Consider the following 14,072-nt stretch of genomic DNA (forward strand, 5'->3'; position numbering starts at 1 on the left):
TGGGTTTCGCCCCCACAACCCAAAGATGTGCAGGGTAGGCGGATTGACCATGCTAAATTGCCCCTTAATAAAAAAAAAGATGTTTTGGAAGCAGACAAAGCTGGGTCCCAGGACTCTTAACCAAGACAGGACTGCTATCTTATGAAGTGAATGTACAAGATAGAATTGTCAGGAAACATGTGGACCACTTACGTCGATGAGAATTGTCCCAACAGCTGGTACCACAGCCTGAAACCATATTGCCAGCAGGAAACGTTTTTGGTTTTCAGAGTAGTGAAGTACAGAGTCAACCTGTGACAGGAGAGCCTGCTGTCACCACAAAGATGGATGAGGCCGAGTTGTCAGTACCTGAGGAGATACCGGGCGGTATCTCTCATTCCTTGTCAACTAAAAATAAAGATCATTCATTTATTTACTGTGTGTGATTCTCTGATCCGTTTTACGATGGTGTCAACAGGCCTCCAGGAGCAGCGATCCTGCGCCCTACAGGGGGCCAGCGTGGCACTGGAGCGACACACGCAGCTCCAGCTGCCGATACCAGCATCAAACAGGCACCGCGGGTCTGCGCATGCGCGCTGCGGCCGGTGCGAATTCACGCATGCACGCTGGTTGGCTTCTCCACGCCGGCCCCGCGCAACATGGCGCAGAGCTACAGGGGCCAGGCGCGGAGTAAAAGAGGCCCCCACCAAGAGAAGCCTGCCCGCCGATTGGTAGGCCCCGATCGCGGGCCAGGCCATGGTGGAGGCCCCCCCCCCGGAGTCGGACCCCCCCTCGCCCCCCCCAACCAGGCCGCTCCCCGCAGGATGGACGACGAGATCCTGCTGGGTAGGACCACATGTGAACGGCGCCGGCGAGACTAGGCCTATCTCGGCGGCACTCGGTCCCGCGTGGAGAATTGCTGGAAGGACCGTGTAAAGCGGCCCGCAACTGGCGCCGGGCCGACGCCAATGGCGGCGATTCCCCGGTTACCGGAGAATCGGCGGACCGGCATCAGAGCTGCTTCGCGTGAATCGCACCCCCCCCACCCCGCCCCCGGCAATTCACCGACCCGGTGTCAGAGAATCCCGCCCACCAGGTGCAGCAATTTCTGCAGAAAATATCCCTGCAGAAGCACCCAAGTTGGTGGAGTTACACAGCTCTGTCAGGAAGAAGAAACCGCCAGAGAGACTAAATCTATTATTGAATGGCGGAGCAGACTCGATGGGCCGAGTGGCCTAATTGTGCTCCTATGTCTTCTGGTCTTATGGACTGTGTGAGTGGGTTCAATGTTAAATTTATTGGGGATGGTTATCATTGTACAAAAGGACCTAGAGGGGAAGTGATGTGATGTCTCGACCCTTTAAGGGATGATTGGCCGATAGAGTCACAAGACCTGGAAAAAGCAATCGGGGGAGTAGGGTTGGGAGTGGGGGGAGGGGGGAGTAGGGGGAGGGGGGCGAGGGGGAAGGGGACTTAATAAAATAGTGTTGCACTATTTTAAGTGTTGGTGGCCTGTATGTGTTCCACGGATCCAGAGCACCCAACACATCAGTAGTGGGGGGTGGTGTGGGGGTGAGTGTGGTGTAGGGGGGAGGGTGGTGTGGGGGGTGGTGGGGCGTGGTTGGGGAAGGGGTTATCACACATGTCATGGGGAACCACAACTAACCTGAGCTCCACCTCGGCGACCTCCCGTTCCTCTGGGCCTCTGACCACATCCGGGGCCCTCTGCTCGGTTACAGTGAGGGGCCGCAGGTCCGGCAGTCCCCCTCCTGTCTTCTCCCGCAGCCTTCTCCTGGGGCAGGAAACAGAAAACGACAGTGTTTAGGCAGTCCAACTCATGCACCCCTGCTCTTCTTTGAGTGGTGTGATGGTATCTTGAGATGGATAGGATTTTTGTTTCTCATCTGAATGCCAGAAACAGTGTAGTTGGTACTAATTTGAAGTGTCAGCTTTGATTATGTACTCTAGTCTCTGGTGTGTAGCTTCAACCAGGGAACAAGGTGCAGCTTGTGCAGCACTCAGTTACACTCCATTGTATGCATTTAGAATATGCTTCTGCCCCCTGTGCCAAGCAGGTCTGATTCAAATTAGTAGACCTTATTTGTTGAAATAAAGCAGAGTATGTTTCCAAAACTTTACTTGTGCACTTTTTGTAATTTAGTTTCAGACATTGCATTATTTGCTAATACAGCCAGTCCTCGTTTTACAGTTGCCTTATTCAACATCATTTTGATATGGCGTTGCAAATACAATCGGACCAGTATTCACACTTAGCATCGGGACATTCACTTCAGCGTCACTGCGCACTGTGGCTGACAGCATAAATGACCTGATTAGCGACATTTTGGGGTGGCCCCTCCCACTCCCCGAGTCTCTCTCTCTCCCGCTCAGAGTATCTTTCGCTGACTCTCCCACTCCCCACTTCCTTCCCCCACACTCCCACTCACAGCCCCTCTCACCCTCTCCCTCCCTCCCACTCACGCTTTCCTGACCCCTCATTCACAGTGAGGGTTCAGGAAATGAAGAGGCGAATGGGAGATTTGGACAGGGGAAAGCAGCGAATGGGACAGGGAAGCAGAAACTGGGAGAGAGTCGACGAATTGAAAGAGGTGACAAGTGGGAGGCAAATAGAAAGGGATGGTATATTTCTGCTTCATTTTTAAATTAATTGTATTTCAAAATTTGTGCGTATAAGAATTTAGGAATGTACGGTATTTCAATTTACAGAGTACAATGTTTTAATATTTTTCAGAGTGGAAATGTCCAACAGAACATAACTTCAGCCTTTACATATTAGTTCTAATGGGAAAAACGGATTCACTTAAAGTTGTTTCACTTAAAATTGCACTCTTCATGAAAGCAAATACACTTTAAAAAACAAAAAATTTAGGGTACCAAAATAATTTTTTCCAATTAAGGGGCAATTTAGCATGGCCAGTCCACCTACCCTGCACATCTTTTGGGTTTTGGGAGCGAAACCCACGCAAATATGGGGAGAATGTTCAAACTCCACACGGACAGTGACTCAGAGCTGGGATCGAACGTGGGACCTCGGCGCCGTAAGACAGCAGTGCTAACCCACTGTGCCACCGTGCTGCCCTAGCAAATACACTTTTAAGTAAAGGCTTACTATTCAGAAATAACCATCTGTTATCGGTTCAATAATTGAAAACAAAATCATAATTCCACAAAAACTACTGGCAATGATCAAACTATCTCACAGAATCCCTACAATGCAGAAGGTGGCCTTTCAGCCCATTGAGTCTGTACTGACCCTCCAAAAGACATCCCTACCTCGGTGCATGTCCCCATCCTATCTCTGTAACCTCACATAGCCTTTGGATACTAAGGGGCAATTTTAGCATGGTCAATCCACCTAACTTAGACATCTTTGGACTGTGGGAAGCACCTGGAGGAAACCCATGCAGACTTGGGGAGAACATGCAAACTTCATGCAGTCACCCAAGGTCGAAATCGAACCTGGGCCCTGGTGCTGTGAGGCAGCAGTGCTAACCACTGTGCCACTGTGCCGCCTTTTTATGGGAACTGCTCTGTGTATCAACAATTCAAGTTGTTGAAGTAAGGGCTTGAGAAAATGTATTGAAAACAAGTGTATTTCATGTAAAACATAAGGTTGTGACTAATTGGCATGAAGCACTCTTCTGTTTAAACAAGTTTAAGACCACGATTTTTAGGTATGGCATAAATTATCCCCTTCTAACACCAATATTGTGCTGCTTGTTTATGTATAACAAGGCTAGTAGGACAGTTGCTACTAAGTAAGATGAAGCCCCTGCTACACTTGCATTGTATAACATTTTCTAATTTTTCTAAAATTTATCTTTCAGGTGGTGAAATTGTAAAACCTCGATTTGCCCAGTTTTTCCATGGTAGTCTTGCTGGTTTATCTATACGTCCAGTCAAGATTGAGAGTAGGAAAGTTATCTCCTGTTTGCAGACATGCAAGGAGGGCTTAGATATTAATTCCTTGGAGAGTCTTGGCAAAGAAATCAAGGTGAGGGATTACAGTGGCTCATATCTCTGCTGATAGACGATTTTCCATTAACTACGTCACTGATCACTAAAGGCTACCGTGTACAATGAATTTGATACAAATGAATGCAAATATCACTAAAAGATTAATATTACATTAATTTAATTGACAAGTAATTTATTTTTAAATTAATTTGCATTTAAAATGTATTCTTGTCTAACATGCCTAACTTCAAAATATGCTCGCATCTGTGCACCACGATCAGTTTATTTTTCCCTGCTAAATAGATTCATTCACGGAATTCATTACAGCATGGAATTTATGGATGAAATCCATTGTAAGTCCAATTTCATGGAAGTCTTTAGCAGTTTTGATCAAGCTGAGTATCCAACTTCATGTTACTCTTTTTTTTTGTTGTAGTTTCACTTCAATCCTGCCCAGTCTGCCTTGGTTATTGAAGGAGATGACATCGACATTGTAAATCGGGCCATGCAGTTGGCAGCATACATTAACTCACGGCAGTTTCCAACGCCTGGTATTCGACGCTACACAATTTCCACCAAAGTCCAGTAGGTTATCCATGTTTGAATTGAAGCATTGGTTAATTTTAGTCAGGGTAAACCCAAACAGTGTAATTCTTTCTTTCCCCACGTAAATGTAAAACATTTTTTGTTTATACCTTTGTTGAAAATAGATTGTGAAAATTATATAAGGCATGCTTTGGTTTACTCAATGATGAGTATGAATTTTTTTCAAATGTGTGTCAACTATCAATACCTTCTGGGGTTCAATAGCATAAATCTCCTTCTTCAGTGTCTCAGTACTTTACTTTCATGGAAGTTGATTCACACAGCCCTATATGTGCTTAACAATGTCAATCCCAAGGATTTAACAATAGCATACTCATATTATTTGGACCAGATATGTCTCGTCTTTCTCACATGCATTTATTCAATCGCTCTGATTAGTGAGATGAGACTTAATACTGTTATGGTCCGGTTAGGAGCCAACAACCTTTTATTTAAAGTAAACAAAGTTTAAAATCTCAGGTACATACTAAGAGAATAAAGCCACAAGACTGTTAACAAAATATGCTTTGAGTCAGAAAAGTAAAATGATTTACAATATCTAGTTCTTATACTCTATATTCAGAATTAACATGAGGTGCATGTGAATTAACAGGCAAACTGATCGAATGCACCACACTGCACATAATAAATAGTAGTTGTGACCTAGACACGGATTTCATAGAATCATAGAACTTACAGTGCAGAAGGAGGCCATTCGGCCCATCGAGTCTGCACCAACCCTCGGAAAGAGCATCCTACACCCACACCTCCAACCAATCCCCGTAACCCAGTAACCCCACCTCACCTTTTTTGGACATTAAGGGCAATTTAGCATGGTCAACCCACCTAACGTACCCATCTTTGGACTGTGGGAGGAAACCGGAGCACGCGGAGGAAATCCACGCAGACACGGGGAGAACGTGCAGACTCTGCACAGACAGTGATCCAAGTGGGAATCGAACCTGGAACCCTGGAGCTCTGAAGCAACTGTGCTAACCACTGTGCTGTCATGCCGCCAGAAACCGTGGGTTTCTGAGCAGCCCAACCAGATGTAAGTGTCCACTATGAGTTAAACAATCTAATTAAAACTGTTGTCTCCCAAACGAGGGATTTTCAGTTGTCGCTTTTGAGGACCTAGCCTCTGGACGTCCCCCAGAAGGTGCTCTGACTCAGCCTGTCTCAATAACTGCTGATGGTTTACTCTCGTCTCCTGAGACAATGATCCGCTGGCTTCCTGAAGTCCAGCATTGACTCACCCACACAGTTCCAGCTGTTCTGCCATGCCAATCAGAACACCACTGCACCAAAGATTTACATTTGCCCCAACAGCCCTGAGCACGGAATTACCATTTCAACTGTCCAGAGCTTCTCACAAGCCCTCACTACCTGGAGCCCGCCAACAGCAACACTTTTGCTGCTTGCAGCCTCTTTCTTTGCTCCTCTCCCCAGCGCGTTCCTCTCAGTGGTTCATACCGTGGTTTCACTCTGTAGGTCCCCTTCCTATCCCGTTATTCCCCTCGTTATGATGTCAAACTTTTGTCCCATTATCATCATTTTCATGCCACTCTGGCACACTCCCGATGTCCCAGGTGGCCCAACCCTTTTTCTTTAAATTTAGAGGACCCAATTTTTTTCCCTCCCCCCCGCCCCCCCCCAATTAAAGGGGCAATTTAGTGTGGCCAATCCCCCTAACCTGCACAACTTTGGGTTGTGGGGGTGAAACCCACGCAGACACGGGGAGAATGTGCAAACTCCACACAGACAATGACCCGGGGCTGGGATTGAACCTGGGTCCTCAGCGCCGTGAGGCAGCAGTGCTGATCACTGGCCCACCGGGCCGCCCTAAGGCTGGACTCTTTTAACTAAAAAAAAACCTCAAACTAGAATAGAGCATCGGGAGCCTGGCAACTTCTTGCACTCTGCGCATGTGCTGGAACTCTTGGGCCTGATACAAAATTTCCATCACCCAAAACCAATTAATGGTAATTGTGACCGAGACACATATTTCTGAGCAACCCACTCATATGTCAGTGTTCACCATGAGTTACACAATCTCATTAAACCTGCTGTCTCCCTAACAAGGGATTAGAGGCTAGTATAATATAGAAGTGAACTCCGTGGAATTCAAATGAATAGAGTTGTTACAGCAGCAATGAGTTTGAATGAGGGGAGACATGGGGGTGCAGTGGTTAGCACTGCGGCCTCACAGCGCCAGGGACCCCGGTTCAATTCTGGCCTCGGGTGACTGTCTGTGTAGAATTTGCACATTCTCCCCCTGTCTGCGTAGGTTTCCACCAGGTGCTCTGGTTTCCTCCCACAGTCCAAAGATATGCAGGTTAGGTGGATTAGTCATGCTAAATTGCCCCTTAGGGTGGGGCCACTGGAATCGGTCAGGGGATTGGGCCTACATAGGGTGGTCTTTCAAAGGGTCTTGAAAGACTTGATGGGCCGAATGGCCTCCTGTACTGTAGAGATTCTATGATTTTATTCTATGATAAGAGGAATATCAATCTTTACTGTCTCAAGTACACTGCTTCAGAGGTCCTGTTCGAGACTTAATTCTTGCTTACAGTTTCTGCTGCCCTGTTCATCTAACCCCTTGAGGGCTAAGTGCTGAACAGCAGCATTTCCGCATTTATTATGCACCATAATGACATTGCCTCATTTTGGGATTTTGCGAGTAAAGAGTTTAAACAAAGTTTATTTTCTACAAAAACGCCAATGAGTTTAGTCTCCACAAATCATTTTTTTTTCAATTTATGATACATACTCCCAGCTTCATTTGGTTTATTTTTGTTTGCTAAGAATTGCGATCCCTATAGAGACATAGAAGAAATTCGAATTTCCAGTGAATGACTGAAAGGATCCTATGGAAATATTTCAAGTTTTAAGACTTTTACTGTGACAAACAAACTAAAAGCAACATTACCAAAACACTATTTCAGTGGGCAACCTGTACTCTAAACTGCAGAAAATATTCCTTTAGTTTTTGCATTAACCAAGAGTCCTGCTGTCATGGTTATGATATACTCTGCCCTTAACTGTATACTTCATTCTCCCGGAACCAGCCCAAATCTGTTCTCAACTGCATTTTCCTTTTCCAGCGGGATCAATTCTACTTCCCGCATTGACTTTCGCGGTGAGGGATGAATTGGAGATCTCTCCCTCTAGCCAAAGACAAGCAAACCTTCCTGTTACATTTAATCCCTCGTGAACTTGGTCTCTTATTCAAAGTGCAATGTCCTACCTATATCCTGTGTGGTGAACAATAGAGACAAGCTGCCTCTAGCTCTCTGCTCTCTCTGCTCTCTCTCTCTCTCAGGTTCTTCCACACAGAACCTATCTGTGATATGAAGTGATATTTTTATGAATACCTGCAACCCAAACCAATAATGGCTTCCTGTGGTCCTTTCCTCTCATAAACAGCCAATCTCCATGGCAGTATGAAGCACATGGGCCTTGTATTCAGATAGAAATGTTAATTAGCTGTCCTCTGGACCCCGACTCTGTCCATTTAATTCTAACATAGAGTTGTTGAAGGTATAATCATTTCCAAAAACTGATATTCCCGACACCCCCTTGGAAAATGGAGACTACAGTCCATCCACTCTCAGCACATCTTTTTTTTCACGTGTGAAGATCCTGCATCTTCTTCCCAGTAAGACAACTTTTTAACTTTTAACTTTTAGCAGCCCATCCACCAACTATTAGCTCAGCATTTCCTCTTTAATGTGAAGGGATATGAGTGCCTTGAGATGACAAGAACCGTTGAAACAATTGAACTTAGTTACGTTTCCCATTTTGATCACCCTGGAGATGGAAAATTACAGAAACCTGTGAATAAAATCCCAGTTCAGCAGAACTGGAAGATCTGTTGAAATATGGAAGACTGCAGCATAATAACTTAGAGAATTGGTAAGAATTCGATCTCAAGGTCCCAATTGCAAGTTCATGCAAGTGTGTGTTAAAAGTGAAAATGACGGTCCTCCCAAGGTTCTTATTCATGTTCCAGTGTCTCCCCATTTCCATTCAACGTTCCTTTTTTAAGAGGGTAAGCAAGATCATTTTGGGCTTTGTATGGGCGGGCAAGACCCCGCGAGTGAAGAGGGTGATGCTCGAGCGGAACCGGGGTGAGGGGGGCTTGCACTGCTGAATTTCAGCAACTATTATTGTGCGGCTAACATGGCCATGATAAGGAAGTGGGTGGTGGGGGGGAGTGGGGGGGGGTCGGCTTGGAAACGGGTTGAGGCAGCCTCATGTAGGGGTACCGGTCTGGGGGCATTGGTGACGGCGCCTCTGCCGTTCCCGCCGGCTTGCTTCTCCACCAGTCTTTTAGTGGTGGCGGCCCTTCGGATCTGGGGACAGTGGAGGAGGCACGTGGGAGCAACGGGAACATCGGTCTGGTCCCCGATATGTGACAACCATCGATTTACCCCGGGGAGGTTGGACGGGGATTGAGCGGATGGGAGATTTGTTTTTGCAAGGGAGCTTCCCTAGCTTGAGGGCGCTGGAGGCCAAGTTTGGGTTGATGAGGGGGAATGAATTCCGGTATATTCAGGTGCGGGACTTTTTGCGTAGGCAGGTGCCATCTTTTCCACTCTTGCCACTAAGGGGGATCCAAGATAGGGTAGTGTCTAGAGGATGGGTGGGGGAGGGAAGTGTCTCGGATATTTACAAGGAGCTCATGGGGGCGGAGGAGACGCAGACCGAGGAGCTGAGGCATAAATGGGAGGAGGAGTTGGGAGGGGAGATTGAGGAAGGCCTGTGGGCGGACGTGCTGAGCAGGGTCATTGGGACTGCAACATGTGTCAGGCTTGGCCTGGTTCAATTTAAGGTCATCCACCGGGCCCACATGACAGTGTCCCGGATGAGCAGATTCTTCGGCGTAGAGGACAGGTGTGTCAAGTGTCTGAGAGGACCGGCAGACCATGTCCACGTGTTTTGGGCTTGTCCAAAGCTTAGAGATACTGGCAGGGGTTCGAGGACGTCATGCCTAGAGTACTGAACACGAGGGTGGCAATGAGTCCAGAGGTAGTGATATTTGGGGTTTCAGAGGCCCCGGAAGTCCAGGGGGAGAAAGAGGCCGACATCTTGGCCTTTGCTTCCCTGGTAGCCCGGAGACGGATACTTCTGGCGGGACTCAAAGCCCCCGAAGTTGGAAGCCTGGCTATCAGACATGGTGAGTTTCCTGGGCCTAGAGAAAATCAAGTTCGCCTTGAGAGGGTCGTTGTTAGGGTTCGCCTGGAGGTGGCAACCATTCATTGACTTCTTTGCGGAGAATTAATCGTCAGCGGGGGGGGGGGGTTAGGGGAATGTAGTATAGGGGGTCAATTAGGCAGATCTGGGTGGGGTGGGCTACGGATGTACTTTGTTTACTGTACAGTCCTTTTGTTTTCTCGTTCTGTAATTCTATTGTTTACAATGCCAAAAAATACCTCTTTAAAATTGTTTATTAAAAAAAAAAAGTGTGTGTTAAAAGTGACCAACTGCCTGATTGATAAAGGCTTCATACGTAGATAGTGAATGTTATACTCTGTACTGTTTTATTTTTCTAAAGGTGTTTCGGTGAGGACACTTGTATCAGTATCCCAGACATCGATGCATATATTGTGGTGCTTCAGCCTGTTGAACCAAAGATTACAATTAGTGGGTTGGATCATTTCTCCAGACCAGCATCTGAATTTGAAAACAACAGAGGTGTGATACTCTTTCCAGGCCTCAGGATCATCAGCACAATCAGAAAAGGCCAGCACAACGATGGCAAAGGTTGGTTACTTTCATAATTTAAAACCAGAATAATGGTTAAAAAAAAAGAGCACCCAACAAGGTTAAATTAAAAGGAGATTAAAAAGCAGGCAGAGAAGTGGTGCCCAGTGAAAAATCTTGAAATATTAGATCTGGGACCTGTTCTAACTGAATTGTACCAGAGTCCGTGTCAAGCACGTTTAGCCAGGTGTTTCATCGTGCTCGCAGCAGTGAGAAAGACAATGCTATCGAATGGGACTCTGTTGCAATCTATGAATGCCCCGTCGATTCCGCACTTAGTCCCATTTCCTGCACTGAGAAGTTCCATTCGCCAGAACTCCTCACTTCAAGAGGAGATTGGGACATTTTAAATGGCGCTCTGATCTCTCAACACCCCTGACGTGACCTTCGGAGCCCCTAAAGCCCCAACTCACCTAGAAGGGTCCCCCCGCACCCCACCTCACATGGGCAGGGCCGCCCTGGGCCTGATCCCTGATGCGGAAACAGTGCCAGCCTGGCACCTTGGCACTGCCACAGTGCCAGGTTGACAGTGCCAAAGTGGCAGCAGCAATGCCAGGGTGCTACCCTGACTGGAGGACAATCAGCTGGGGGCCTCTGATCCCCTGGAACAACCCCGCCAGTGTCGTTGCTCATAGTCCCCGTTTGTGGAGGCCAGTACTGAACGGCGCTCGTTTGCAGTCTCCGAGGTGAAGGGGTTAGATCCGGATAGATCAGCGAGCTGCATATTCGAGTGAGACTAGCTGCTCATTCTAATATACTTATTTGCCAAATACTGATCCTGTCCACAATCGATGGGATCCAGATTGCAACGTCTGCCGAGATCCCATTAGATCTAATGAGGCGCGGCGAGTGAAGTAAATCCCAGAAGAGGACCCCCCCACCCCTCCCCCCCCCCCACAACGTAAAATTGTATCCAGGTGGGGGTTGGAGTGATCCCGGAAGGAATCCCATCCACGCAACATCACACTCCCCCACACTCGCCCCTTCTCCCCTAAAACTGCTGAACTGGGGGAGAGTAAAATTCTGGCCTTAATTTTAAATATTCAACACAATTAAAATACTTGCTGGGAATGATAATTGGAATGATCACTCGAAGTAACCCAATGCTATAATGCTTTGATTTGTAATTGTGCTGCATAATTGAACCCTACGTTCTGCCTGAGTTCCTGATATCCTGATAAACTCCCAAGTTACATAATTTAGCGTATTTTGCATCACTTATGCTAAGAGTTTGGAGATTGTACCTTTTTGCTCATATTCTAGCTCTGATTTTAACTCTGGCAGGAATTGGATGGGTGACAGACCATCTTGACCTCAGCAGAGTGAGACTGTATGATTTTAACTCCTTGGCATGATCTGCATGCTCTTGGCCAGTTTTCTGTCTCTGGTTAATGTATGGGGCTGGGGGGGAGTTGAAGCAGGAGGCCACAGCTTGGCACTCGAGGAATGCTCCCCAAAGGTGACGCAAGTCGATTGGTGGGGGCAGGTGGCAGTCCTGATTCGACGGACCAAAGCTTTCCTTGTGGGGCATGGCAAAGAATCACTGCTCCTCTTGGCTTCACAAGGAAGATCAAGGAAAATTAAAAGAGCCTTCCTAGCCTCTTCTTCCTGCTAAGTTGACATGGAGGGAAAGCTACAACTGCTTCCCTTGCTCAAGCCCAATGTTAAAGTAGCATTTGGGACCTTATAACATCAAAAGAGTGTACTGAAAGAATGGAAACTGCAGATTTCCCCAGGCATTGTTGATTTACCAGCTCAGAAAAATGAGGTAGAATTGAGCTTGTTGGATTGGCATATGTCGTTGATGGATAACACAATGAGTGTTTTTAATGGCCCGCTCACTTAGAATTTTGACAAGTGGACAGGGTTAAAAATCACCTCTCCTTTGTGATTTTATGTGACCTGACATTTGGTGCTAATCAGAAAGAAATTGATTACAATGTTGTTAATGTCATTCTTGGTTCCAGTCTGACCAACCCTATCAGAAACATTGGATTCCTTTGCAGTGTCCTACCAACCCTTTCAGTATCACTTCAGAAGAACTATCTTGTGATATTAGTATTTTTGCAATTGGGAATATTTGACATCCAAGGACTAGAATTTACAAACTTGTGGTGCAAAAATATATTGCTATAGTAGTTCAAATTCTCAGATTAATAACAGTTGTCACAATAAGAATTTGTATGCAGTGGAAGTTGAATTGCACCACAAGGTCTCTTTTCACTTGTGCTGCTTATATTCTTCTTTAAATTTCTCCCATTTGTCTCACCTAGTATTTTCCTGCTACATTCTTTTACTTGTGAAAACAACATGCGGAGACGAGTTTTGAAGAATAGGCAACACGGTGGCGCAGTGATTAGCAATGGGAATGCGGCACTGAGGATCCGGGTTCGAATCCCGGCCCTGGGTCACTGTCCATGTGGAGTTTGCACATTCTCCCCCTGTCGGCGTGGGTTTCACCCCCACAACCCAAAAGATGTGCAGGTTAGGTGGATTGGCCATGCTAAATTGCCCCTTAATTGGAAAAAAAATAATTGGGTACTCTAAATTTATTTTAAAAAAGAATAGGCAACACTGATTAAAAGACTGAAAGATAATTTAGAGTAGATCAGCAATTAGAGATGCAATTAGACCAATATTGTGTTGGAGTACAGGATAAAGGAAAGACTGAGGGCAATAAACACCTCCGCACATTCTAAGGAAATCTCAAAACAACGCGATTTCAGGGAACAGGAATGTATATCAGACTAGCAAGAGCATGGACTGATCAAAGGATACAAGTTCAGAGGCGATCAAGAATAGTATATGATGGAGAAATAATGCAGCAGCTTGTCTTTTACCTTTTGCAAGTTTATTCTTCATGCAGTTCAGTAGAGTTACAAATGATCATCACCTGTCTTCAACAATGCAATGAGCTTGACAGTGTAATTTGTAAAGTATGCAATTGCTGATACATTGTCAGAGCTCCCCTGTGCCATCTCAGTAGGATCAATAACATAGCTAAAGACAAGAAAGGTTAGATGAGGGTGAGAATGTAATTGTGTATGTGATATTTTTAAAGGATAGCTTTGCAGATTGTGAAGGTACAAATAAACAAGAGCTTTATTGGAAAGGTTACTCTACAGGCTGTTAGGATAGCCTGACCATTTGCCCGTGCCAAAGGCCAATGTGTCATCAGTACATCACGTGATCAATCTTAATGTGACTTTGTTAACTAGGAACAAACAGGAATACACAGCACTTTCCTCCCCCTTTACATGAGAGATCTTGCAATGAAACACAATATAACATTAACAATCAAAATTTACAGTATGAACAGTTAATAAACACAACAGTCAGTAAGTTAGATGTTTCTGAGGATGTTGATTTCTGTGTGGTTGTCGATGAACCTCAGCCATCTGCTTTTTCATGTTGACTGCAACCGCAGGTCTTTTTGGATTAGTTTGGACATCATCCATAGTTCTCTCAACTGGAGTCGATATAGTGTTCAGAGGTTGACTCGGTGTTGTAGTGTCCTCAACCGTGGTTACTGCCTTCCACAGTTACTTCTGATATTGTCAGATTCTCAGGAATGTCTTCACTTGGCTTGGATTTCTAAATTCTTGGAAGTGCAGGGTCGGATTAGGACAAATCAGCATGGATTTAGTAAGGGGAGGTCATGCCTGACAAACCTGTTAGAGTTCTTTGAAGAGAAAACAAATAGGTTAGACCAAGGAGAGCCAATGGATGTTATCTATCTTGACTTCCAAAAGGCCTTGGATAAG

The 14,072-nt window shown here is 45.9% G+C and overlaps 1 protein-coding gene across 1 annotated transcript in view; it reads left to right on the forward strand.

Moving 5' to 3' along the window:
• clstn2a (calsyntenin 2a) overlaps nt 1–14,072 on the forward strand; it is a 1,020,747-nt gene that overhangs the window by 973,729 nt on the left and 32,946 nt on the right. The window contains exons 11-13 of the mRNA XM_072474574.1: nt 3,828–3,994; nt 4,394–4,542; nt 10,100–10,308. Of these exons, the coding sequence (XP_072330675.1) occupies nt 3,828–3,994; nt 4,394–4,542; nt 10,100–10,308 (525 nt within the window). The remainder of the gene's footprint in view (nt 1–3,827; nt 3,995–4,393; nt 4,543–10,099; nt 10,309–14,072) is intronic.

Source organism: Scyliorhinus torazame, chromosome 14, assembly GCF_047496885.1.
Source record: "Scyliorhinus torazame isolate Kashiwa2021f chromosome 14, sScyTor2.1, whole genome shotgun sequence".
Taxonomy (NCBI): Eukaryota; Metazoa; Chordata; class Chondrichthyes; order Carcharhiniformes; family Scyliorhinidae; genus Scyliorhinus; species Scyliorhinus torazame.